Raw genomic sequence first — 25,757 nt, forward strand, 5'->3', positions numbered from 1 at the left:
AGAGTGACACTTACGCTGGCCATCGAGCGTCCAGGCCTCCGGTTCCCCTTCTTCCCTGCAGCAGCCACAGGAAGCGCTTCACACTTTTTCTCACCAGTGTGAGACCAGATGGGGCTGGAGACGGTGTTTTCATGTTTTCCTGGAGCCTGGTCAGCTGGGTCACAGGGGGCACTTGGCACCCGGGGGGAGGCAGCGCTAGAGGCCATGGGGTGGGAGTGGGGGTGTGAGGAGACTTCTCCATCCCTCTCAGCTCTGACCCAGGAAGGAGATGCCGAGCTGAGGGACGGTGCTGGAGTGCAGGTGTGAGCCCCGCCACCTTTGCCCCCACCAGGTGTTTGTCTCTGTGGATGACCTGGAGCCTCCAAGGCCCCTGGGCCCCGAAGATCCCAGACCAGAGCCTGAGCAGGGGGCGGGGGCCGGGCCCACTGGCAGCACCATGGTGGAGCAACCGTCGGTGGAGTTCGACTCTCCAGACTCAGGACTGCCTTCCTCCCGCAATTACTCCGTGGCCTCGGGCATCCAGTCGAGCATAGATGAGGGCCAGAGCATGGGCTTTGAGGAGGAGAACGTAGGTGGGGAGGAAGGCTCTGACGGGCTGGTCCCTGCAGCCCAGGTCTCCAAGCCTCAGGACCCCAGCCAGGAGGCCTCGCGGGCCGGCGAGCTGGAGGCCGGGGAGGAGCTCGCCGCCGTGTGTGCTGCTGCCTACACTGTATGTGGTCGTTCCCCAGGCACTGCTCTCAGCGGTCCCAGAGGCTGGGGTTAGGGGCTGGCGGGGCAGAGGGTGGGGTGGCCTGGACTGTCCTGGAGGGAGGCACTGAGCCCATCTCTCAGCAACCCCACAGGACTCTGTCCTCTGAGTCCCTTGGTTCCCTGCCTTTGATGCCTTCCTTTATTGGGGCATCACCTCCGGCCCCCAACTCACCCCTGAGGGCCCTCCGCTCCTCCAGATAGAATTACTGGACACCGTGGCCTTAAATTTGCACCGCATAGACAAGGATGTGCAGCGATGTGACCGCAACTACTGGTACTTCACACCCCCCAACCTCGAGCGGCTCAGAGACATCATGTGCAGGTGCCACTGTGGGGCTGGGCTCCGTGGGAGGCAGGGGCCCTGCTCTGTGAAAGGTTAGACCCGGCAGCGCCCTGCTCCCCTGCCCTGTCCCCGACTCACGCTCGGCTCCCTCCGTCTGCTGTGCCCCCCACCCCACCCCCTCGTCATTCTCGAGGTCTTTCAGATCTCAGCTTTGGCCATGCTTATCCAGGAAGCCTTAGAGGACCCCACCCCGCATGTCAGGTGGTGATGGCCTGTCCAGTCTGTCTCCCTGAGCCCCTGAGGGCCTTGAGGACAGAGGCTACGGGTGGTTCGCCGTTGTGCTCCAGTGCTTTAGGGTCGCAGAAAGTCTGACCTCTGGGGGGCAGGCTGCTCTAGGGGCCGTCTCCCCAGGAGTTCCTGCGGGGAGGGGAGGATGGCGCACACCCACAGTGACTCTCCCTGGCATTTCAGCTACGTGTGGGAGCACTTGGACGTGGGCTACGTGCAGGGCATGTGCGACCTGCTGGCGCCCCTCCTGGTTGTCCTCGACAATGGTGAGGAGGGGGTGTTGGATTGGGCCTGGGCTGACCCAAGCTGGAGAAAGGAAAAGGGGACGGCATGGTCTTCGTGGGTGGGCATGTGAGCCGGCCCTGTCCCCCCTGCGGACTGAGGCTTTGGGGTCTCCTGCCTTGCCGGCCTCACGCCCACCTCCCCACAGACCAGCTGGCCTACAGCTGTTTCAGCCACCTCATGAAGAGGATGAGCCAGAACTTCCCCAACGGGGGTGCCATGGACGCCCACTTTGCCAACATGCGCTCCCTCATCCAGGTGAGGCTGGCAGCAGCCCGGGGGCAAGTGACCGGGCAGCGCTGGGCTTGTTCATCAATCCACGGGGAGACTGGGAAAGCTCCCAAAATGTTTTTTACGTATGCGTAGTTTCTTTCATTAACGCCGCCACACACACCATTGTCAGCCTTACTAATTGAGGAGGGTCAGCGTGTGAACGCTTATGCTCGTGAAAGTTCTGGCGAGTAGCGCGGTTGATGATGAAATCACCCAGAATGTGGCATCATTCCAAAGAGTACATCCCAGAGAGACAGGTGGGGCTGCAGAGTGCAGCCTGGACGGGAGGGGCGGGAGCAGCTGCTAGGCAGCCAGGGAGGCCCCGCGGAGGGGCCCGGGCGGCAGGGCGCTGGGGAGAGGCAGCACGGGTTCAGTCTGGCTCCCGTTCTCCACTCAAACCAGATCCTGGACTCAGAGCTGTTTGAACTGATGCATCAGAATGGAGACTACACCCACTTCTACTTCTGTTACCGCTGGTTCCTGCTGGATTTTAAGAGAGGTAAGAGGCGGGCTGGAGAGTGGGCCTGGGGTCAGGGGCGGTGGGAGGGCCCTCTTCCCCGAAGTCAGTGGTTCTCAATGCACACTGTATTTTAGAACCCCCTGAGGAGTCCTGGGCCCCAGCCAGCCCCAGACTTCCTAAGTGTGGTGATTTTAAAAGCCATTAGGTGAGTCCACAGTGCAGCTAGGGTTGAAAATCACCCAAAGGCAATGGTTTTCAGAACCGTTTTCGAACCAAATCTTCCCGAGCACCAAGGCCTATAAAAGGCTGCTCTAGTGCGACGTGGCCTCTGCAGGAGGCCAGCGTGCAGGAACTACAAGGGCAAAGGGTGGGGCCTTGGTCTGGGGCAGAGAACTGCTCTCCTGGAGCGGCTCCTGTGGTGGAGAGAGTCCCAGGACTCTGGCCCCTGGAGCTCTGTCTCGGCACGAGGCTCCGTCCAGAGGCCTGTGGACAGCCGGGCCCAGCCTCAGCCCCTCGCCGTCCCCAGAGCTGCCGTATGAGGATGTGTTTGCTGTGTGGGAGGTGATCTGGGCAGCCCGGCACATCTCCTCGGAGCACTTTGTCCTGTTCATCGCCCTGGCCCTGGTGGAGGCCTACCGAGAGATCATCCGTGACAACAACATGGACTTCACTGACATCATCAAGTTCTTCAACGGTAGGAGCCACTCGGCCATTCCGGCTGCCTCAGCAGGGCCGTGGGGGCCTCCACTCCTGGCCGGCACAGGGTTTGGGGGGCCCTCGGGAATACTGCCCCTGCCCCGTAAGCAGATGTGGCAGCGGAGCAGGGTGGGCAGGCCCAGGGCTCCTCCCAGACTGCCGCCCCCGCTCAGTTATCCATGTTCCCCCCCAGAGCGGGCTGAGCATCACGACGCCCAGGAGATCCTGCGGATCGCCCGGGACCTCGTCCACAAGGTGCAGATGCTCATAGAGAACAAGTGAGGGCTGTGGCCAGGGGGCAGCAGCCCACCAGAGCCTGGGCTCCGGGCCCCTTTGGTCCCGCAGAGGGAGGTGCAGGCGCGGCAGAGCCAAGACTGCCCCAGCCCCCAGCTGACCCACCTGCCCAACTGTATTCCTAACAAAGCGCTTGTGAGCCTGGGATCGGACTCCGGGCAGTGCTGGCCCTTCAGGGCGAGTCAGGGGCCAGGATGCCCTCAGGTCAGGACCGGGGAGGGAGGGGTCAGCCTCAGGGAATGGCTGCCTTGGGGGACACTTACCCTGCTCCCCTCTCAAACACCTGGGGATAGTCCCACTGCCACTGGCAGCCCCAGCCTGGACAGCTCCCCATGGCCTCTCCTGGGGCCCTGGAGAGTTAGGAGGGCTGTAGTTGCCTGGACCCTACCTGGGTGGGTCAAGGGGACTCTGTGCTGTATCTCTTCTGAGCGTCCCTCTGCAGGCCCAGTGCATGTGCACGCACCAGCCCCAGTTAGAGCAGCCGGCATGGCTGCCGGTTTGGGTGTGTGCCTTGGGTGCAGGAGACCTGGGCTGCGTTCCAGGCCCTCCCCTGAGACTGCGGGACAGCCCGACAACATGGGCCCTGGGTGGGAGCAACCCACCTCAGCAGCACTGCCACTGCCTTTGGCCACCCGAGGTGACCCCGTGCACCACCACCCCCGCCTATACAGTGCACCCATGTGTGTCTGTAGTCTCAGTCTTGCCACCCCGCTCTTGCTTTATGCGTTAGACGCATCCCCGAAAACTGTGTATCCGTGATCCCTTTGCCAGCAGAATGACCTGGGATGTGGCAGAAGCACTCGCTCTCCAGGCTGATTCTTTAGGGAGGCAATCCTGTCATGGCCTCCTCTCAGGGACGGGTTCCAGAGCCTGGGGCAGCCCATTGCCTATCCCAGGCATCTGCTGAGTCCCTGAGGTGGAGGGGAGGGTGCTTGGATCTCCCCAGCTTGTCTTTGGTGAGAAGCAAGGCTAGCTCTTCCTTCCACATGCTTCTCAGGATGCCGAGGACGCTAGGGACCCACAAACCCCCTTAGAGGACCCTCACTCATGGAGGTGCTAGGAAGGGCCCAGCTCCTGACCCCAGGCCTAGTCACACTGCTTGCTCTGTCATCCCCACTTCCCGTCTCATCAATACATGCAGGATAGGCCTTGTTCTGGGGCCAGGAGGCCACTCTGCCCCGGGGTTGGGCCTGCCCAGCTATCACTAAGGTCTGGAGACTTCCTGCATTTGAGAAACATGAGAAAGGGCCCAGCCACCCCTCTGCATCCAGCACAGTCTCCCCAGCCCAGCCCTGCCCCGGGCACTGCACCACCTGTTTGGAGGCCAGCCTGCCCCATTGCCCACCCACCAGGTGAGTCCTTGGCCTCCACCAAGCACAGTGGCCATTGTGTGCCTGCCTTAGTGACTCAGTGGTTTTTTGAGGAGCAGTGTGTGTATGTTTTTTGGCTCAGAAACTATACTCGTCAATGTAACAGACCAATAAACACAGCATTTGGCAATGCTTGAAGCTCTGGTGGCTATTTGTGGGCTGGCACTGGACCGTCAGTGTTTGTGTTGGGGAATTCTGTAAGCTCCGGATTGAGCGGTAAAGAGGGCCAGCCCCACAAGGCAAGGATGGGGAAAAGAGAGAACCAAAGCTTCCAGAAGAGAGGGGCCTTGGCTGTGGAATGGTCCAGGGTGATAGCCAGACTCTAAGTACCTAGAGAGTTGAAGTAAGTCAGAAAGAGAAAGGCCTAGACTGACCAATGGCCTCTCCAGCCTCTGGATGGCATGTAAGTCCCTGCCCCGCCCCGCCCCTTTCCAGCCTTTCTGCCCCCTGAGCTGGAGCTTGATGGGGAACCTACAAGACCTCCCGGCCTCTCTGGCCTTGGCTCCAGCCCATTGAGCACTGTCTTTGAGATGCCTGCTTCAGGCGGGAGTGTGGAGGGTGTAGTGGCAGGAGAGGTCAAACTCACTGAGGCATGGAGAGTGCTGGACTCAGAGCAGGTTCCCATCTGCCTTCCCCCGCCTCAGAGGGCCACTGCCCCATCAGCCACAGTTCCAGAGAGGGCTGCAGTCACCAGCATGTTGTTTGGTGTAGAGGACACTAGCTTTCTGGGCACTAGGGCCTGCTGTCAACTCAGAGCTGCCCAGGCAAGCAAACCAGTTCACACCAGGAACCCTGTGGCCAGTTTCCCGTCAAGGAAACTCCTCTCCACCCCCTAGCTGACCTTGTAGCCTGGAGCAATCAGAATTCCCTCTGCTGTAACATCTATTCATGATTAAAAACTCTTACCAAAGTAGGTATAGAGGGAACGTATCTCGACATAGTGAAAGCCATTTATGACAAACCCATAGCCAACGTAATACTCAATGGTGAAAAGCTGAAAGCCTTCCTGCTAAAATCTGGAAAAAGGATGCCCACTCTCACCTATTCTATTCAACACAGTATTGGAAGTCCTAGCCACAGCAATCAGGCAAGAAAAAGAAAAAAGTATCCAAATTGGAAAGGAAGAGGTAAAATTGTCAGTATATGCAGATAACATGATAACTATATAGAGAGAGAACCCTAAGGACTCCACACAAAAGCTACTAGAACTGATGAACGGAAAGCCCAGAAATAAACCCACACACCTACGGACAATTAATCTTCAATAAAGGAGGCAAGAGAATGGAGAAAAGACAGTCTCTTCAGCAAGTCGTGTGGTGGGAAAGCAGGACAGCCGCATGTAAATCAATGAAGTTAGAACACTCCTTCACACCACACACAAAAATAAACTCCAAATGGCTTCAATACTTAAATATAAGACATGACACCATAAAACTCCTAAAAGAGAACACAGGCAAAACATTCTCTGACATAAATCATACCAATGTTTTCTTAGGTCAGTCTCCCAAGGCAATAGAAATAAAAGCAAAATAAACAAATGGGACTTAATCAAATTTATAAGCTTTTATACAGCAAAGGAAACCACAAACAAAACAAGAAGGTAACCTACGGACTGAGAGAAAATATTTGCAAATGATGCGACCAACACAGACTTAATCTTCAAAATATACAAACAGCTCATACAACTCAACAACAAAAAAACAACCCAATCGAAAAATGGGCAGAAGACCTAAATAGGCATTTCTCAAAAGAAGACATACAGATGGCCAATAGGCACATGAAAAGATGCTTAACATTGCTAATTATAAGACAAATGCAAATCAAAACCACAATGAGGTATCACCTCACACAGGTCAGAATGGCCCTGGTTAAAAGGTCTACAGTCCAATGCTGGACAGGGTGTGAAGAAAAGGGAACCCTCCTATGCTGTTGGTGGGAATGTAGTTGGTGACGCCACTATGGAAAACAGTACGGAGGTTCCTCAGAAAACTAAAAATAGCGTTGCCATATGATCCAGCAATCCCACTCCTGGGCACATCTCCAAAGAAAATTCTGATTTGAAAAGATACATGCACTCCAATGTTCATAGCAGCACTATTCACAATAGCCATGACATGGAAGCAACCTAAATGTCCACCAACAGATGAATGGATAAATAAAAGGTGGTACATGTATACAACGGAATACTACTCAGCCATTTAAAAAAATGAAATAATGCCATTTGCAGCAACATGGATGGACCTAGAGATTATCATACTAAGTGAAGTCAGACACAGGAAGACAAATACCATGTGATATCACTTATACATGGAATCTAAAATTTGATACCAAAACAGACTCACATAGACAACAAACTCATGGTTGCCAAAGGGGAAGGGGGGTGAGGGAGGGATAAATTAGGAGTTTGGGATTAGCAGATACAAACTACTGTATACAAAAATAAACAACAAGGGACTTCCCTGGTGGTGCAGTGGTTAAGAATCCGCCTGCCAATGCAGGGGACACGGGTTCAATCCTTGGCTGGGAAGATCCCAAGTGCTGCAGAGCAACTAAGCCCGTGCGCTGCAACTATTGAGCCTGCTAAGCTCGTGCGCTGCAACAAGAGAAGCCAACGCAATGAGAAGCCTGCGCACCACGACAAAGAGTAGCCCCCGCTCGCCACAACTAGAGAAAGCCCACGCACAGCAACGAAGACCCAACGCAGCCAAAAATAAATAAAATTAAAAAATAAACAGCAAGGCCCTACTGTATAGCACAGGGAACTATATTCAATACCCTACAATAAACCATAATGGAAAAGGATATGAAAAAGAATGTGAAAGAATATCTACATGTATGTGTATATATATTTGAATTTACTGTACACCAGAAACTAACGTGACATTGTATGTAAATCAAGTATACTTGAAAAAAAAAATCCCTCTGCTGTGACACCACCTGAAAGTTCACCAAAGGCCCCTGATAACTTGCCTGGAAAGTGGCTGGTTCCTTCACACACTCCCACCTCTTCTCTGCTCCACCCAGAAGTGCTGGCACTCCCAGACCCCAGACTGAGCTTCTAGGGCCAGAGCGAATCCCACAGCCAAAACGATGGGTCTGCTGGGGGCTGTGTGTGGAAAGAAGTAGCAGGAAGCATGAGTAAGGTACTGTAGCCCTCAGCAGAAACTGCGTCATCACGGCCAGGGGTAGAGTCTTCATCTTTGTCCCCAGTGCTGGGCACAGCATCTGACACTCAGTTTACGTTAACCCTTACCCCAGGCCTTCCCTAAAGTGGAAGGGACCGACCACTTCCTGGAGCTACCAGCAGAGGGAGCAAGCATCTCACAAATGAAAGGAGCTGGCGGGTTGCAGGGTAGTGGGGAGGAGGACCGAGCCCGGCCTTTCTTGAGGTCGGGTCTTCAGAGAACAGGACCCTGCGGCATTGGTGGCCACCAGTCCCTTCCCCACGATGACATCCCCACATGCATCCTCAGACCCACCCCAGGAAGAGAAGTTGAGTCAGTTGTCCGGGCTGCAGCTGGGAGCGGGGCAAGTGTCAGGGAGTTAGAGCAGTGGCCTGGCTGGTCTACAGCTTAGCCCAGCTGACTGCTCCCTGATCTCACTCTCCCTTACCTCCCCACCTACCAGCCTGCCAAATGGGTGGCTTCTCCTAAACTGGGGAGAAAAGATGTCGTTACAAGGACCAGGGTCTTCAAGGCTCAGCCTAGGACATGGCTCTTTGACCCCTGACCTCCAACTTCATCTTCTTGTTCCTTTCCCTGAAAGGACAGCCTTACAGACTCCCCAGATGACCTGTCCTAACTACAACCCCAGAAGTACACCCTGTCTCAGGAAGCCCTCCTGTGAAAGGATCCTCCAGCTTTCCCATTGGAACTTTCTGGAGTTCAGGATCCCCGGCTCCATGACAGACCCAGGACAGGGTGGCACGTGCCTGGGGACAGCTCCGCACCAGCTGAGATCGGACTGCAGCTCCACAAGGTCCCCGGCTGGTCATGTGACCTTAGCAAGTCACTCAGCCACCCCGAACCTGTTTCCTCATCTGCTATTTCTTGGCCTATTTCCTTCACCGAGCTGTTAGGAGATGAAACAAGATAGTGTTGGTAAAAATGGTTTGAGGAAGTGTAAAGTATTGCAAAAGCATGAGGAAGACCAGAACTGCAGTTCTCAGAGCTCGAGGATTCAGCCTTGGGATCAGAACAGTAAGGTCCCTCATCTTTTTTCTCAACTCCATCAGCCTAGAATCTCCTTGAAGGCTCTGCCCCCAACCCATCAACAGGGAAAGGATGCTACTGCTTCTTGCTGGAGGTCCTTCCCTGAAGGTCTCTGCCTCCTTTTGCAACAAAATGACCCAGATGCTGCAGGTGGCAGCTCCGTCTCGGGTTTCAGTGCAGGTTTATTTCAATTTTATATTTTATTCCAGGCAAGTGCTTATTACATGGATAGTATTCATGTCTCAATACCTAATGTCTTGGAGCATGAACAGCCACTAGAATACAGTTCAATAGTAAAAATACAATATGTACAAAATTAGGGTTTTTGTAGTTTTTTTGTTTGTTTTTTCCCACACAGCAGATGTATCCAAACACATAAAAATCTCTACAGTCTGGGGTCGCTACGATTTATATTTTAGGAAACAGAGACACAGTGACCAAGTCCTCACTGTAAACAAGGGCCACCTCTTTGGGGCATGGGGGTGGGACTCTGGGATGGGGGAAGAAGAAGCTGTTCCTGGAAAGGGCAGGGGTTATGGGGACCCCTAATTCCCTTCCAGGAATTCCCTGCCCTTCTTTGGCCCCCCAAGGAACCAACCTCCCCATCTCCCCGAGGTAAAGACTCCCAGCCAGTGAGCCACTCTGAACATCAAAAAGTAAAACACGCATGAGAGGTAAGATGTGTGTGTGTGTGTTTGTGTGCGTGCGCACGTGCGCACGCATCCCCCAGGCTGGAAGGGCTAGGGAGGGGAGGGGCAGGCGGTCCCACGGGGCGAGGACAGATGTGGTCCTGACAGCTCTCAGGGGAGATGCCCAAGGAAGGGCTGGGTGGAGGCTGCCCTCTTGGGCACACAGCGTCACAGCGTTCACGAAAACAACAAAAACAACAGCAACAACACCCATCGTCACCAATCTGGACATAGTCATTCGGCACTAGATTCCGAGGCCCGCACTGCTGCAGTGGGGGCGGGGAGGGGCAGGGGCGCGGGCGGATGAGGTATCTGTGCAGGCCCGAGGGGCAACTGGCTAACAGGACAGTTTCAAGGTGAGCAGAGCTGAGAGGAGGACGGCTCGCCAGTACTTCTCTGACTGTTCCTGGGGGCCAGGCCTGCCCTTCTCCCTCTGCTCTTTCTAACATAATCACACCAGGAAGAGTGAAACCAGCTCCGCCCCAAACAGGGTGGTAGTGGCAGTGGCTGCAGGTGCAGAAAGGCGGCAAGTGTGAGGGGGGAGCCGCAATTTGGGGGGGTACAGGGTGCCCTCCTAGAAACCTCTGAGGTGTCCAGAAGGCCTTCCCTTTCCCCACCCCAGGAGACAAGGAAACGGTCCCCAGGTAGGTCTCCAGGACCAAAAGGAACTGAAAGGGAGTTCTTAGGTGGCTCAATCTGTTGAAGACTTTTGCTGGCCTCCTCAGCGTCCCCCTCCCCAGGCTGTCATTTCAAACTTCACACCCAGGAACACTGGCTTCCCCCTCCACAGACACTCTGAAAGGCCATTGGTGAGTGTGTCCAGGTGGGGAGCCAAGTGTGCACATGTGTAACTGAGTGTGTCTGACACAAGGCCACTTGTAATAATATGCACGTAAAAAGAGAAGCCAAAGCAGTCTGCTGAGGCGAAGGCAGGGAAAACCGTCCCCTACACACAGGCCCCCTTGCTCCTCCCCACCGCAAGCTCAGCCCTGCCCTTGGCCCAGCTGAGGACCTTTCCTCGCAGGAAGGTGGTGGCACACAGCAGCCCCCACTGGGGAGGGCAGGCTCAGAACAGCCTGCTGGAGAAAGGGGGACGTTCAGAGCAAAGAAAGATGGTGCCAGCGATGGAGAAGCTGGGTCAGAAACAACAGTCCTCCCGGGTCTGGCCATGCTCCCTCCCACAGGTCCCCAGGGCCAAGCCCCTGGATTTTAACTTCCTGGTTACCTCAACAGCGTGGCTTCAGGCTCCTGGAACCCAGACCAGACGCTGGTCCATCTCCCAGGCAGCAAGGAGGCGTCCAGGTGTACTCATCCCTCCGGGGAGTGCACAGTACCGAACAGAGGCCAGACCTCCTCTCTACTTTCTGGAAGCCAAGAGTCAAGTCCAGGGATGGGGACAGGGTCCAGAGCACCCTCCTCTCAGTCCAGACCTGGCTGGAGGTCAAGGGGGGGCAGGAGGAGACAGCCAAGCTCCTCATTCCCCGCCCCCGCCCTCAGCCTGCCTTCCTTAAGACGGGAGCCCAGGGGCAAGGGTTGAGGGGCCTGGGAAGCTTGGCAAGGGCTTGGGTTTGGTTTACTATTAGTAGAGAACTGTCTTTACTAGTTTTTTGTGATGAGTCTCAACGACTGCAACCAGGCTGGAGAGCTCCAGGCTGGGGCACCCACCTGTCTGGAGTCTGTGGGACTCCACACAAGCCACATCCTAGGATCTGTCACCTGTACTCAGAGCAGGGCCCCCACTCAGTCCCCAGCTTTCCGGGCCAAGGTGCTTCAGTTCTGCTTCCCCCCTTTCCCCTCCAGAACCCAGGGAAGAGAAAGCTGAAGCTTGGGAGGGGAGGGCCCGGGCGCTCAGCCATCTCACCAGACAGAGCAATAGCAGCAGCAGCAGCACAGGAAGGTGGGCAGGGCAGGGGAAAGCGGGAGAACACGATGTCCACATCGCACTGGTTTCCGGGGATGGGGGGCGGGAAGGGCTCTGGAGCTGGCACCAGGCCGGACAGGCGGCACGTTTGCCAGAGCGTCTCTCATCACTTTGTCAAGTCCTAGTGCAGTGGGGTGACCCCCTGCCCTGTGCCCAGCTCCCTGGGGAGGCCCCTCCCTCCCCTGGCTCAGAGTCTCTGCACCCCCTTCCCCTAGGAGGCCTGGGGGTGGGTATGGGTGGGGCGGGCCTGGGCCTGGCTGGAATGTGTGGAGCTGGTGGGTGGGAGAGTGGGGGACAGGTCTCCCTCCCTGCCCCCACAGGGGGCCTCTGAGTGGCCTCGTCCTCACGCCAGCTTGAGCGTGCTGACCGGGAAGGAGGGCATGGTGACCATGGTCACAGGGTTGAGCACTGTCTGGCCCACCAGCTGGGGATGGTGCACCACCTGAGCCCCTACGGCTGGCTTCGCCATGACTGTGGCCGGGGGCCCCAGCCCGGCCGTGCCATTCACTTGCTGGTGTGAGAGGGTGTGGGCAATGTGGCTCACCGCCACGGGCTGGCTCACCGCCACAGGCTGTGGGTACAGGGGCAGCTGGGAGCCAAGGTGGGCCACGTGGTTGAGGGCGGCAGGGTGCACCGTGATGTGGCCAATGGGGGGTGTGGCGGGCGCCAGCTGCACAGCAGGGCTGGGGGCCGAGGGGGCGATGTGGGCGATGTGCTTGCCACCCGGCCCCTGCAGAACATGGTTCACAGTCTGGATGACTGAGGCGTGGGTGGTGGCGGTGTGGGCAATGACCGTGGAGCCTCCCCCAGCCGCAGCCACCAGATGGGCTGGAGCGGGCACCAGCGTTTGGGCCGGGGCAGCTGGGGGCGGGGGAGGGGCTGGCAGAGGTGTCTTCTGCTGTGGCGGCGGCGGCTGTTGCCCGGGGAGGTGGGCAGGAGACAGGGCCACAGGCTGGGGGTGGGGAGGCAGAGGCGTGGGCGCAGTGCTGGGTGGTGGCTTTGGCAGCTCCGGGCGGGGGCGATGGCTCAGCTTAGGTGGGCCCAGGCCGGCCTGGTCCTCCTCCATATCCTCGTCTATGTTGTCCTCGCCCTCTGTGGGGGGGGCACGCGGATAGGCACAGGTCAGAAGGGCTTGGCAGGGAGAGCCTGGAGGAGCAGATGACCCTGGGGGCCCGAACGTTATGGGGCTGGGGTGGGGCCGACACGGAGCGGGTGGGGGGTGGAGCTCACCGGAAGCAGTGGAGGTGGAGGCCTGGTCATCATCAGGCTGGCCCGTCTGCCGGAGCACGCGGTCGATCTCCAGCACGTCCATCCACTGGCTCAGCTCATGCTTGAGCTCTGCCAGCCGCTGCTGCGTGGCAATCTTTTCCCGCGCCAGACGCTCCATCTCATGTTCATATTCTTTCTCCTTCCTCTTCAGGGACTGGAGAACAGAGCCAGTAACAGCAAGGTATCCTGAGTGGCAGCCACGGGGCCCACGGTACCACAAACACCTCCTGCCGCTGCCCTCACCTCCAGATCACCTGGCCCCCAGGGGCAGCTGCGCAGTGACCAGGGGCCCGGGCGGACGGGGGCTGTTGGAGACCACACCTGCCTCCTGGTCCACGGCTCTGCCTAGGGAGGCCCAGCACCTGGCAACCGTGGGCTCTCAGGCAGGTGTGGATCCAGGTCAGTCCCTCCCCTACCCCCACATCAACTCCGTCCTGAGGGGCTTCGCTGCCTCTTGCCCCATCCACCGTCCTGGCGGCACCTCCCTCCATTCTGCGGAGCAGAACGGAAAGGGTAACAGATTTCTCAGTGGTGCCCAAGGCCCCCACTGTTATTCACACCATCCTGTCACTCACAGATGCCACAAGCTACCCTCCATGGAACCCATGCCTCAAAGATCCCCAGACGACCCTGCCCTTCTTCTCCCTTCATCATTCACTAGTCTCCTTAACTTCAATGCCCTTCTCTCCCCTTCATCATTCACTAGTCTCCTTAACTTCAATACCCTTGGAGGATGAGCCACCAGATTCTGAGACCCCCATCTCATCTCCTCGACCTTCTCTATGTCGTCCCTAACAGCTGCTGGCTGTGCACCTCCTCTCCGACCTCCTGGGCTCCTCCCCACAGTGCCCACCTGTGCCGCCTCTCCATACTGCTCTACGTCCACGCTGCCCGCAGCCCTCCAGACGCCCCAGGTTGCGGAGCTACCCCAGGCCCTGCAATATGCCCCTCCTTCCACACCTGCCCCTGAGCTGCCCCGGCCAATGAGAAACAGCTCTTGGGAGGACAGCACCGTTGCTTCCACCTGAGCACCCCTGGAGAGGCTCCGTCCTTTACGACAGGTCGCAGGTAGCTCCTCCCCCGTGACACTGAGGCTACCCACTTCACTAAGAACACTGGAGAGAGCTCCCTTGTCCATGGCACCATCTCCCCTTCAACTCCCCCAGGGCCACAGGCAAGCTCTCAGGTCGACCCTCCCGCAGGTGCTGGATGCCCCGCTACCCAGACTGTGGCAATGCTCCCCTGTCAGAAGTGTCTCCAGCTTCCCTTCGAACGATGCTTATTAGCAGCTCTGAATTGCCGGCTCCTGTCCTGTTTCTCAACTCCCTTCCACACCGAGACTCTCTCCTTGTCCTCTGTGACCTCCCGACTGACACTTTATCCAACCATCTCATCTTCAATCTTGCAGGCCTCCCTGTTGCCAGCTTTTCCTCAGCCCAGGCGCATCATGACTGCTGGGTCCACCAGACAGCAAGGACAATCTTGCTGGCTGCTCCCTGAGTCTCTTACCTGACCTGCTCCTGAGCTTCTCGCTTCCAAGGCTTGCCATTCACAGCCAAGTGTGGAGCCCACTGGCTCACACACACATCCTCCCTTCTCACCCCTCCAGGTCTTACCTGCTTGTGCTCCAGGCCCACCTCTGGGCCCCCACCTCCTCACTTCCATCCCCATCCCACATCCTCCCGGTACATCCTCCTGCCCTCAAGCCCTTCTTGGCACTGGCACCACACCGCTGAGCGTTTAATGAGACTGTCAGCATTGAGACTGACACTGGCTCACACGAGCCCCTAAATATTCCACGTTTTGTTTTTCCATCTCAATACATGCTGTCCCTGTCCAACCCTGGGAGCGGGGCAAGGACTGTTCTGCGGTTACCTTACATCCCCTAAGGCTACCAGTGGCCAGGACAGAGACATGAGTGATGTCTTAGCCTCGGGGGAACAATCTGTGACGACCCGAGCGTGTTGGTACCCACCTCTACCCTGTCTCTCCGCCTCATTACAGGAGAATCACAGTCTCTCATTAGACTTGAGTTTCCCCTGATTCCAGTTCCTTCGGGCAATTTTGCAACAGCCTTTTCTAACTGTTCACCTGACCACCCTGGCACAGCAACGGCTTCAACTCCACACACCAACTGGGCCCAACTTCCCCACGCTCCCTCCTGCAGCCCCAAACTGCTTACATTCCTGGCCTCACAAGTCAGAGATGCCTCAAACGGTAATGCCTGTGACACACAACCCAGACACAGCGATGCTCTGTACTGACCTGAGATCTGGCAGCTTTACACCTTTTATACTTGTTGCCAGTCCCAGGCCACACACAGCTCTCTATCATCCTGGCTTTGAGATTAACCTGTCTCTCCCCATATTTCTGCCAGAAAGATTCCCCGCTGCCCTGATTTACACACACACACACACACACACACACACACACACACACACATCTGCTTCTCACCTGGTTCTACCCTGAGAGGCCAGTGCTAGACATGCCAATTGGATGGGGCCACATTAATGATGAGGCCTGGGGTGAGTCAGCCCTCACTCAAACCTGGATGCAGGGGGCTGGAAGTGCCTGTCCGGAATGCTACCTGCTAGCTAGTGGGGAGCGTAGACTGCCGGCTCAGGGAGAGAGGATGTCAGGGGCCCAGACCTCCAGTTCTCACCTAGTCCAGCTCTCCACAGGCCTAGAGATCCCTGGAAAGCTTTCCCAGGGTCTAACTTTTGTCCCCATTGCTTCATTCCAAACCCATTTCCTTTCTAAGACTACCTGGATGCGTGGTTTGGTACCTGCCTACTCCTCTTCCTGTTTCTGTCCACTTCACTGATACCGTCTTCAAATCCTTTACTACCTCCAAGGTACTGTGGGTCTGGCTGGGGGCTACAGCTTTCCCATAGCTTCCCACCTCAGCACACAACCAAAGCCCTCAGTCTCCCCACCCTACGTGGTCTCTCCAGTACTCCCTTCCAACCCCATCTGGTGCCCTGCTGCCTCCATCTCTGCACAGCAACCCTCCTGACCACCTTTAACTTCCAAAAATGCATCCCGCTTCCTCCTACTGGAGAAACTTTGGTCTGCACTGGGCTTTCTGCCCTCCACTTGTCTCGGTCACCCTGGCCTTCAGGTCCCAGCTCAAATGCCCCTTCCTCAGCAGCAACTTCCCTAACTGCCCAGATCCTGTGACCCCTATCCCTACTACGCCCTCGTAAAAGAGTTCTGTTTGGTTATGTGATACTCTGCTGCAAGACCAACCTAAGGACAGAGATCCACATTTTTTCCTTTGCTCCCCACTTTCTAGCCTCCCAATCAGACACAGGGCTGTCCAAAAGTACCTGGATGCGTAAATGAATGAAGCTGAGGATTTACAGAGAGGCTTGTTAAGTTTTCCAGCATTTCTGCTTCCACTGCTAGCCCCAGGACAAGTATCTCTATGGACAGCTTGGGTCCACCTTGCTTCCCACTCAGCCCAGCCCCAAATCCCAAGTCTGCTGGCTCTACTGAGTCTCTTATTTCTGACTTACTTTCAAATCCACCGTCTCGCAATCAAGGCTTCCGGACCTAAGTACGTGCCTACAGGGAGGAACGCGCCATTCCATCCTTCCTACTTCTCAATAATTGCTATCAAGTTAATATTTATAGACGGCCCATCCTCCTCACATCTTTATGACGAAGATACTGTTACTTCTTCGCACTTAGCATCATCGCAGTGCAGAAGAGAAAACCGATGTTGACAGAAAATGTCAAATAATTTAGACAGGGGTTTGCTCCCGGGCTACATGACTTCCTACGGCTGAAAGACTAGCAATTTAGACTCAAACCCAAGTTCTGCAGAAACTTCCCAGAAAAAAGCCTCCCGGGGATCCTCGCCTCTGAAACCCGAGGTTGGGTCCCCTCCCCCCTTCTCTCTCTCCCATTCCCTCTCGGCTGCCGAGGCTCCGCCCCTCCCGGAGCACGCGCGCACCCACGCGGACCCGGCTTTGCTGCGTCACTCCCCATAGGCCGCACCCTCCCTCCGCGCGCGCAGGAGTCCCGCCCCCTGCCCAGCTCTGCCAATCGGCGGGCCCGGCCCCTCCCCTCCCGTGCCGGGAAGCGGCCTGGAAGGGCGCCAGCCCCTCCACCTCGTCCGGAGGGCGGGCGGAAGGGCGCGCGTTCGCGGAAGGCGGGGAGGGAACTGCCGGCTGGGAGCAGGCCCGAAGCAGCGCCTCCGCCCCCCTCCTTCAACAAGTCTGGCTCCGGTTACCTCAGGGCTGTGACCCCTGAGGTAGTTGAGGCCGGGGAAAGGGTGGCCCACCCGGGGCGTGATGCCGCCCAGCCCCCAAGCTTCCCAAGAGCGCCGACTGGGAGACCCTGAGGCTGCCCCGCCTCCGCAGCCCGGGAGCCCTAAGTCCTTCCCACTCCCCAACGGCTACCTCCGGCTGTCTCCAGGGCAGCCGAGCACGGCCGTTCGCCCCACCCCCACAGCCTCCTTCCCGGCACGCGGAACCCTCGGTTTCCAGGGAAACCGAAACTCGGGCCGTCACGGCAACGGTCTTATCTGGCGGTGCCCCCCCGCCCCGTACTGCGGAGAGGAGCCAATGCCCAAAGGCAAGGGACACACGGCCAGGAGGGTCCCTTAAAAAAGAGCTTCTTTTAAACCCTGAGGGAAGGAGAACGTAAGCCTTTAGGTTAGGTGACCCCGGGGCTTCTCGTCGTGCAGACTGCCGCATTCCACCCTCCCCTAGGTTTACCCCCCAAAGTCAGGGGGTGGCACCTCCGTGCGCTTACTGCAAGGATCTTGGTCCGTCTGGGCTACAAGTCGCGGGCTGGGGGGGGAAGGTGTTTCAAGGGCGCCACCCTGCGGAACGAGCCACGCCCAGCCCCCCCCACCCCGTGATAGTCTCAGGCTGAAACCAGTTCCCGCCCAGGCACTGCGGGCGGGCGCGGTGGAGGCGCCGGCCACCCCACGCCTTCCCACCCGCCGGGGCACTAACGCGCGGCAGGCGGTAAGGCAGGGCCGCGGACCGAGCTGACACTGAGCCGCAGGGACCGTGCCGATCGCGGGGCTCCGCGGGGCAGCCCGGCGGGGGAGGGGAGCCGAGCGCCACCACCGCGCTCCCCTGCGCACGCGCGCCGGTCCCCCGCCCCCTCCCGGGCGGGGAGCCCCGCTGACGTCAGCCGGGCCATGTGCTCGGCGCCCGCGTGGAGGCGGGCGGGGGAGCCGGTGAGGGAGCGAGGGCGGGGCCGGGGAGGGGAGGCGGGGCGCGCAGGAAGCCGGCGCAGCGTCCGTCGCCCGCCCTCTTCTGGGCCTTGCTTCCCTCCCCCATACCTGAATGTACCGCAGCGCCGTGCGCAACACGCTCAGATTCGATGTCTTCTTGTCATCCACGTTGGGGATGTTGCGCTTCAGGGTCTCAAAGCACTCCTTCAGATGGGCCCTCCTGGGGAGAGGAAGCAGCGCCGGTCAGCCGGACGCCAGGGGGCCAGGGGCGGGAGGGAAGGCCTAAGGAGAGCTTGGGGACCACGGACGGACCGTCCCCGTAGCTCGCGGGGCGGGCCCAGAGTCACAAGCTCACACACACACACCTGTTCTTCTCCAGCTTGTTGTGGACTTCTCTGGTTCCGATTCTGAAATCCAGACAGACAGGGGGCTCAGGGAGGAGGGCCCAATTAGGCGGCCTTCCCACCCCCTGCCCCCCCCAAATGCCACAGGCTTTTTGTCCCTGACATTGTCTCTCTAGAGAAGCAGCGATGAGAGCTGTTCAGTTGTTCGCCCTGTTTCGTGGGGCATACACCCCCTGGAGGGCACATGTAGGCTCGTAATTCACAACCCCTTTACCTTCCATCACATCCATGCACCTGTGAAGGGCTCCTGGGATAGCCAGTGGACCCCGGCCCTTACCCAAGAGCCCCATAATCCAATACCCTGTCCAAAGGCCTTGAAATGCCATTAGCCTCAACCTTGGAGGGCGTCAGAAAACACAGAAGCCTGAGAAGAACAGAGGGCAATGACCATTCCCCACTCCCAGGGTGAGGACATATCCAAATATAGGAAGGCGCTTCTGGGCTGGGGAGGCAGGGCCGTGGCTCTGCCAGGCTAGCTTGGGAGGGTACTTTCTCTCTTGCACACCGCTCAGGCTGTGGGCCGTTGGTTCTCCTTTCCATCCCACCAGCCCCTGTGCCACACCTCACTCACCCCCCAGGCCTCTTCTTCTGTTCGCTGGATTTGACTTCTTCAGCGGGTGCCAGCTTCAGGGTCCCAAGAGTGGATGGGGGTGGCTGCTGGGGGGCCAGCTGGGGCTGGACTCCAGGGTGTGGGGCGATGGTCAGGATGGGTGTGGGGAGGGGCTGCAAAGGCTTGGGGCTGCCAGTGGGTGGAACGGAGGCCTTGGAGTCCGGCAGTAGAGGAGAAGGAGTGGGCCCCTGCGGCCTGGTGGGAAGGGGGGCCGACTCCTTAATGCTGAGTCCAGGGGCGCTAACCAGAGCCGGCTGGCGAGGTGCCAGGGGCAGAGGTGGGGGCGGGGGCAGAGGCTGAGGGGAGCTGGTCACTACAGGAATAGGGATGACAGTCAGTGGGGTGGGGGTGGCCAGCGGGGGCGGGGGTGCCGGCGGGGGCGCGGGCGGCGACAGAGGCAGGGGCGGTGCCTCGATGCGGGGTTCCTCCACCGGCAGGGCGTGGGCCAGCCTGGCCAGGCTGCTGGCCTGCTGCTGCTCCCGCTCCCGCTCCCGCTCCAGGCGAAGCCGCTCCTGTTCCTCTACACAGAGAGAACGCCAGGGGTGTCTCAGCAGGGCCGGCGGTCCTGGGCCCCAGCTTCACCTGTCCTCCAGGTGCAACCCCTCCTCTGACCCCATCCCAGGCAGCACCCGGTGACACCACAAATACTCATCCACACTCGATAGTTCAGCACTGGGCTAAGCGCTGGGGACACAGCAGTGATCAAATAAAACAGACTCCTGGTCCTTGCTGTTGGGGAGCTCATAGATGGGGGTGGGGTGAGGGGATACGACAAATAACAGGGATAACAATCCAGGCTGGGGGAAGAAAGAGGCTGTGGAAAGGCCGAGCAGGAGCTGTCAGTGAGGGTGCTGGAGGCCAGGCACCCTGAATGTTGAAGTAAGCAGGTGATGAGCAGGGGCTGCAAGGCTAAGGGGAGGGAGTGATAGATGAGGTGAGTAAAGGCCCGCCCACAAATGACCTCACAGGCCACCAGGAGAATAGAGGAAGTGGTCAAATCCTAGATTCTGGGGAGGTACCTTCTAGAGGGCAGGCGGTACCTTCATTTCATAGATGAGATAAATTAGCTCAAAGAGGCAAAATGATTTGTTGAGGGTCATACTGTGAGTCAAAGGTAAAACTGGGGCTAAACCCAGCCAGGTCTTCTGACACCTGGTGAATGCTTGGTACTTGCTGTGCCAACGTATGCTCACTAGGTGTCTATACGCGTGCGCACGCGCACACACACACACACACACACACACACACACACACACACACCCTGTATCTCACAAGAGCCCCACAGCGCAAGCAGGGCAGGGATATCACCTTCAGCTCCCATGTGAGGAAACTAGGCCCAGGACTCCGGACTCCGAGGCTAGGTCCCAAAGCCTGTTTCCTCAAGGTCTATACCCAAAATGCACCTGGTCCTTCTCTGCCCTTTGTTGTGCTGGAACTTATTCCCCACCACCACCAGCAGCAAAAACTACAAAAGTAAGAAAGTAAGAGGCAAGCAGAAAGGAAAGCAGGGCTTTTAAACGGGGGTTGAACAGGGCAGTGAGCTCCAACAACCTTGCACGCCTCAGTTCAGCATCTCTGCCAAAAGCTCCGCCAGAAAGAGAGGCCTGCTCAGCAGTGGGCTGAGAACAGGGCAAAGGGAGAGGCCCCTCCCGATTCAGAGGCCCCTCTCCATCCCCACCCTGCCCCCCACCATTCTAGTTCCCAGGCTACAGGTTTGGGCCAGGGCCCAGGGGAGCGGCTGAAGCCCCCAGGCCAGGGAGCAGGCTGGTCAACCAGCCCTTCCTCCTGTCCCGATTCACCACGCTGCTGACTAACAGAGCTGACAGCACAGGGCCGACACGCCCCAAACACACCACCCCCAAACACACCACCCACAAGGGGTGGGGCTAGGGGGCAAGGTTAGCTAAGTGCCCCCTGGGGAGAAGAGCACCCCACCACACAGGTCTTTGGGCTCAGCACCCCCCCCAGAACGTGAGGCCTCAGGGCCCTTTGGCCAATCAACGACTTGAGTGTGAGCCAGGCCTGCTCAGAGCGCCTCCCTCCCACAGAGAAGAAGAGGCGAAGGAGGAAGTACGGGGAAGTGTTCTGAGAGGGCAAGCACTCAGTGGTTTCCCAGCAGCCAGCATTCAAGGGCTGGAGTCAGCAGGCACGGCCTCTTCCGCGTCTCCCCTGCCCCTCAGGAAGGGAAGCCGGCAGGCCTGCACCAGCTTGCTGCTGAAGCCAGCAGCACTGGCTTCTGTTACAGGCCCAGAGAAAACCAGCTCTCTGCGCTCCTGCTTCCCACAGGCCACACTGGGAAAGGAACCCTTCTCAGGCCCAGCCTGGGACATCCCCAGTCCGCTCCCCACCTCCCCCCACCCCACCCCCAAGACAAGGTCCTGGAGCTCAGGGCCCAAAACAGCCCCATCTCCATTCCTTTGATCCAGGACCTGAACTTTCATTGGCCTTGGAGCAAGTGTTCCACTCTCCCACAAGCAGGGGGACAGACAGGGCCCCGAACCCCAAGACCAGGTGCTCTGGGAACCTAGAATGAAGGCAAACCTCGTATTCCCCATATTTTAAGTCAACTCCAAAGCGCACCCAGGAGATGGCAACCTCCTTCTCACCTACCCTCTCTCTTCCAGGGCCAGGCAGGCACGTTTCACAGAAGCCAGGAAGGACCCAGGTGAATGGCCAAGCTCTATCACACCTGGATCAGCATGAAAAAGCTTAACTGATGGTGAAGAAGAGGGGGCGCCCCAGGCCAGATCCAGCCCACTACAGCCTCCTGCCTTCATTCCCCACCCAGCACTGACCCCCTTCCTGTGCACTGGGCGGGGGAAACAAAGTGGGGAGAGCGAACTGGGTTTTAGTAAATATGGGTTTAGGCTCTTCAAAATAATGCTCTGCTGCACCCTTGGGTGCACCCCTCTTCTCACACACATACTCTGGCACCTTCCCTGGGCTCTGCCCAGAAGCTGCCCCCAGTGAATTTTGCATGACCCTTCTGGGTGATCCAGGGGCCAAGGGTCCAGGCCGACAGTGAAGAGTATGGGCTCTGAGCTTCCCCCAAGCCACTGTGGCCTAGGGGCTCAGCAGGCACAGACCTGGGGCCAAAGGAGTCCACACCAGGTGGTGGCCCCCAATGTTCAGGGGCATTTTCCCCTTCTACACGTAACAGGGAACTTGGTGCACGAGGCAGGCACAGGGTGCGACTAGCTCAGGTAGAGAAGAGGGTCCCATTTGAGTCACTCCTATGACTGCTGGAAATGACCAGGCCTTCCTGCTGGCCACCAGGATGGCCTTGCCCTTTCCTCTCTCCCCTCGTGCACAAACACGCACATGCACACACATCCTCGGTTCATCATTTGAGCAAACTGGCTGGTCTAGGTCAATAAACTGTCACTTGAGGCTTGAGGTTGAACGGGGGCCCAGATGAGAGGATCCCTGTTCAGGGCTGCCCATGAGGTACACACCCCCAGAAAGCAGTTCTGGTCAGCCGGCTCACCAGCACCCCCTTCTCTCCCATTTTTTCCCACCCCAAGTTAGAGGACAGAACCTCTAGTAAGAGAAAATAATGAACTGCAGAGATTAAGCTGCTGCAGCCAGGTCTGGCTATCTACACGTGAGTTTTTGGAGTAAACCCGGCTTTCCAGCATCCATCCATCCATCCCCTAAGTCCCCCTGCCCCACCAACAAGAAGCCTCACCTCAGCTCCCTGTCCCCAGTTCTCACCACCTGGAGGAGGGGCAGGGCTCTGAAACTTCTTAGAGGAGAGCCATTCCCATGTTCCTTCCAAGTGTTGCTCAAGTCATCCCTGTGGTTCTTACTGTCAGCTCTGGACTGACTTATTTTGGAAAGCATGGTAGACATGACAGTGAGGGTCTTCTCCCCTCCCCCATATGGCCAACCAGCCTGCGGGTAAAGTGAAGCTGAAGTGAGTGTTCCCTTGGAGCAACAGCAGGGTCAATCCTGTTGCCTCCTAGCACAGTGGGCAGTACACAGAAGGGACACAATAGGAACTCCTGAATTGCATTGTGCTGATGGTGGCAGCAGGTGACTCAGTCTCTCCAAATCTTGTGCACACTCCTCCCCGTGCCGCTGGTCCGGCACGCAAGACATTCTCGGTCACCACCTGCACTGCCCAACACCTGACCCTGCTCTGGACCTCGAAGACAAGGGGGAGGGGCGCGTGAGCTGACGTCCTGGCCCATCAGTTCCGAAAACCCAAGCACTGTCGGTCTCACATATCTCGAGTGACTCTTGACCTTGAGAGGCCGGTTGACCCGCCGCTCTCCCGCCCCTGGTCCACTGCTGCTTCCCCCGCCCGCTGGAGCGGCGGCGGCGGCGGTACACGCTGCAGGCGCGCGCGCGCACACAACACACACTACTACCTCCTGCATGACTCATCATTGAAGCAACAATAGGCAGAGAGAAAGGAAAGGAGGGCGAAGCACTCTCTTCACCACAACCGACCCGGCCGAAGGGCTTGGGGGGGGGGGGCGGTTGGAGAGAACAGCAGTCCCCGGATATTGCACGCACGCCGAGCCAGGGCTGCGGCCCTCGCAGCAGTCCGGAAAACGGAGGTCTTCCCCCAGTCCCTATTTCTGCAGTACCCTGAAGCTGGGGTCTACCAACAACGGCGCGTGGGGATAGGGGGCATCGCAAATCTCCGTCTCCCCGCTGTCGAGAGAGCACCAAAGTTTGCCCCTTCTCGCCTAGTTCATTCCACACCGCGGCCGGGGGTGCTGCCAGGGAGCCCTGGTGAGAACGTCTTGGGGGGGTCAGTGGGAGTATGTGAGCTCTATATGTCCAGTGATTCTGAGGGTTTCCCTAGCCCCAGGATCAAAAACAGGACTTTGGGGGGAGAACCGACAGGTGAGCTCGGCTCCTCCCTCGTAGGGCAAAGGCTCTCCCAAGGAGATGCCCAGCGGCCAGAGCCAGGGCCCAACCCGGCGCCAGGCCCCTAGCCAGCCCCGCCCAGGCCCCGCCCCCGGCCGAGCGCGAGGCGGCTGGGAGGGGCTGGGCTGCGCCGTCCCCAGCGGGAGTGTCCCCCGTGCACGTGGTCGGGGGCGGGGCCGGTCCACGTCACCACCCGGTGTAACCAACGGGCTTGGAACGCAGGCACACGCAACATTCCAGCCGAGAGCGGGTTTGGAACGCGCAGACACGCCACATTCCACACCGGCTAAAGTGGGGGGCAGCAAGGGGGGCCCGGGGGCTGCCCCCGGAGACCTGCGGGCCGTTTCGCAGATGTCCAATCAGTCCGGCTCTCACCCAAACCCTTGACGCGCGACCCAGCCCAGCTCTGAGAGGCGGGGTCAGGCGGGGCTGGCCAGGATCATAAGACACGCGATGTCATTTTATTCTGCAAAGGCCGCCTCCGCCCCAAGCGGCGCGTAGATATGCCGGGAGCGCCCCCCGCACAGGGCCAGGGAAGCCGGGGAGCTGCTCCGCGTAGAGTAATTCCACCCCCCACTCCATTACACACACGCCCACTCGTGTGCACTAGACACTCGCCCGTGTACACGTCCATCCATCCGCTCTCATCGAGCCTCGCATCACACATCCCCCGTGCATACACGCACACACGCGCGGGTCTGCCACCCCCACGCAACACCATTCCTCACCCCACCCCCCGGCTCGCACATCCTCAGCCCTACCGAGGGCGCCGCTGGCCCACGGGAAAGAAGCCCCCCACGAAAGGTGGCACAAGGGGTGGTAGGCAGCTGGGGTGGCGTCCACAGGAGCCGGGTCCTCCCTGCATGTTAATGAATTCATTAATCTCACTGCCCACAACACTCCTCCCCGGGCGGCGGCTCTTGCGTGGATTCTTGCACTGCCCGGCTTCGCGGGCCGCCCGGGAGGGGGGTACCGCTCGCGGTTTCGCGTGGGATCGGGGACCGGGGTCGCTCGCCTCCCCTTCCCTGGTGCCCCAGGGGCCCAGCCCGGCCGCTCACCACGTGCTCTCTGTTGTTGCTGTGCTTGCCATTCCAGGAAGCGGGCCGCCTCCAGTAACGTCTCTATGCTCATCGCGCCGAAAGCTGCCGGGGGCGCGCCGGGGCCGAGACTGCGGCCCGCAAACCGGGCACAGGTCAGGCTGGCGGGCAGGCAGGAGGGAGGGATCACCTCCGGGGGGCAACAGGACTGGGCGGCACAGCGCACTCCACAGGGAAGAACGGGGGAGCACGGGGAGAAAAATCAAGGTCTCCCCAAATGTTTGCAAAATGTAATTTGCAAATTAAAAAAAATTGATGCAAGAAAAAAAAAAAAAAGGCGGCACTGCCTGCCTCCTTCCCCTCCCTCTCTTCCTCCCTTCTGATGCCTCCCGCCCCGCTGCCCCCAGGAGTCCCGCCGACAAGAAAAGGCTTTGCAACAAGATGGCGAGGAGGCACCGACACACACAACAAGGGAAGGAGCCGCGCTGCCCCCGGCCGCCGCCCCCGCTACTACACCGGGGCGGCAGCCAAAGCCCGGACCGGAGCCCCCGCCCGCAGGGCCGCGGCGTCTCCTGAAGGGAGGGGCGGGGTCCAGGGCGGGCTGGCCCCGCCCACTCGAGACGGCGCGCGCACACGTGGCCTGGGTGGGGGTGGGAGTGGGAGAAGTTCCAGCAGGGTTCGCGCCCTGCATTTCCGCTTTCCCGCCTCGCCCCGCCCCGATTGCCAGCCACAAGTTGAGCAACGGCGGCGTGTTTGGGTCATTCACAACGAAATTTGTCCTGCTGGAGGGAAAGAGGGGTGGAAAATTCAGGACTTAAGTTAGCTCAAATAAAGATATTCCAGGT

At 58.6% G+C, this 25,757-nt stretch overlaps 2 protein-coding genes across 6 annotated transcripts in view; one reads left to right on the plus strand and one right to left on the minus strand.

Moving 5' to 3' along the window:
• The window catches only part of SGSM2 (small G protein signaling modulator 2), a 37,196-nt gene extending 32,323 nt beyond the window's left edge, over positions 1 to 4,873 (plus strand). For 2 of the 3 annotated variants that reach the window (XM_059998691.1, XM_059998692.1), the window contains 7 exons: positions 332 to 709; positions 948 to 1,072; positions 1,505 to 1,587; positions 1,752 to 1,861; positions 2,279 to 2,375; positions 2,863 to 3,030; positions 3,226 to 4,872. In XM_059998691.1, coding sequence (XP_059854674.1) covers positions 332 to 709; positions 948 to 1,072; positions 1,505 to 1,587; positions 1,752 to 1,861; positions 2,279 to 2,375; positions 2,863 to 3,030; positions 3,226 to 3,314 — 1,050 coding nt within the window. In that variant the 3' untranslated portion in view covers positions 3,315 to 4,872. Of the gene's footprint in view, positions 1 to 331; positions 710 to 947; positions 1,073 to 1,504; positions 1,588 to 1,751; positions 1,862 to 2,278; positions 2,376 to 2,862; positions 3,031 to 3,225 lie in introns of all 3 variants that reach the window. The other variant, XM_059998690.1, reaches the window with a different exon arrangement.
• A 3,758-nt stretch (positions 4,874 to 8,631) lies between these two features.
• Positions 8,632 to 25,328, minus strand: MNT (MAX network transcriptional repressor). 3 transcript variants are annotated; one of them, XR_009517091.1, is made up of 7 exons: positions 24,637 to 25,328; positions 18,956 to 19,514; positions 18,346 to 18,387; positions 18,089 to 18,200; positions 12,748 to 12,940; positions 10,822 to 12,609; positions 8,632 to 8,767 (listed from the first exon to the last, which is right to left on the minus strand). XR_009517091.1 is itself a non-coding variant. In XM_059998242.1 (6 exons), the coding sequence occupies exons 1-6, from the start codon at positions 25,004 to 25,006 to the stop codon at positions 11,861 to 11,863; spliced, it is 2,025 nt and encodes a 674-aa protein (XP_059854225.1). In that variant the 5' UTR covers positions 25,007 to 25,328; the 3' UTR covers positions 9,025 to 11,860. The 3 variants fall into 3 exon arrangements, 2 of the variants coding, with proteins under 2 accessions (XP_059854225.1, XP_059854226.1); XM_059998242.1 differs by lacking the exon at positions 8,632 to 8,767 and having other exon boundaries at positions 9,025 to 12,609; XM_059998243.1 differs by lacking the exon at positions 8,632 to 8,767 and having other exon boundaries at positions 9,026 to 12,609; positions 24,934 to 25,328.
• Between the last annotated feature and the right edge of the window lie 429 nt (positions 25,329 to 25,757).

This window comes from Delphinus delphis, chromosome 19, assembly GCF_949987515.2.
Source record: "Delphinus delphis chromosome 19, mDelDel1.2, whole genome shotgun sequence".
NCBI lineage: Eukaryota > Metazoa > Chordata > Mammalia > Artiodactyla > Delphinidae > Delphinus > Delphinus delphis.

Coding starts and splice junctions, on each gene's coding strand:
- MNT (XM_059998242.1), bottom strand. CDS start 25,006: ATGAGCATAGAGACGTTACTGGAGGCGGCCCGCTTCCTGGAATGGCAA. Junction 19,515..24,636: donor GTGGGCCAGCGGCGCCCTCG/GTAGGGCTGAGG, acceptor CTCTCTGTGTAG/AGGAACAGGAGCGGCTTCGC. Junction 12,610..12,747: donor CTCCACCTCCACTGCTTCCG/GTGAGCTCCACC, acceptor CCCCCCCCACAG/AGGGCGAGGACAACATAGAC.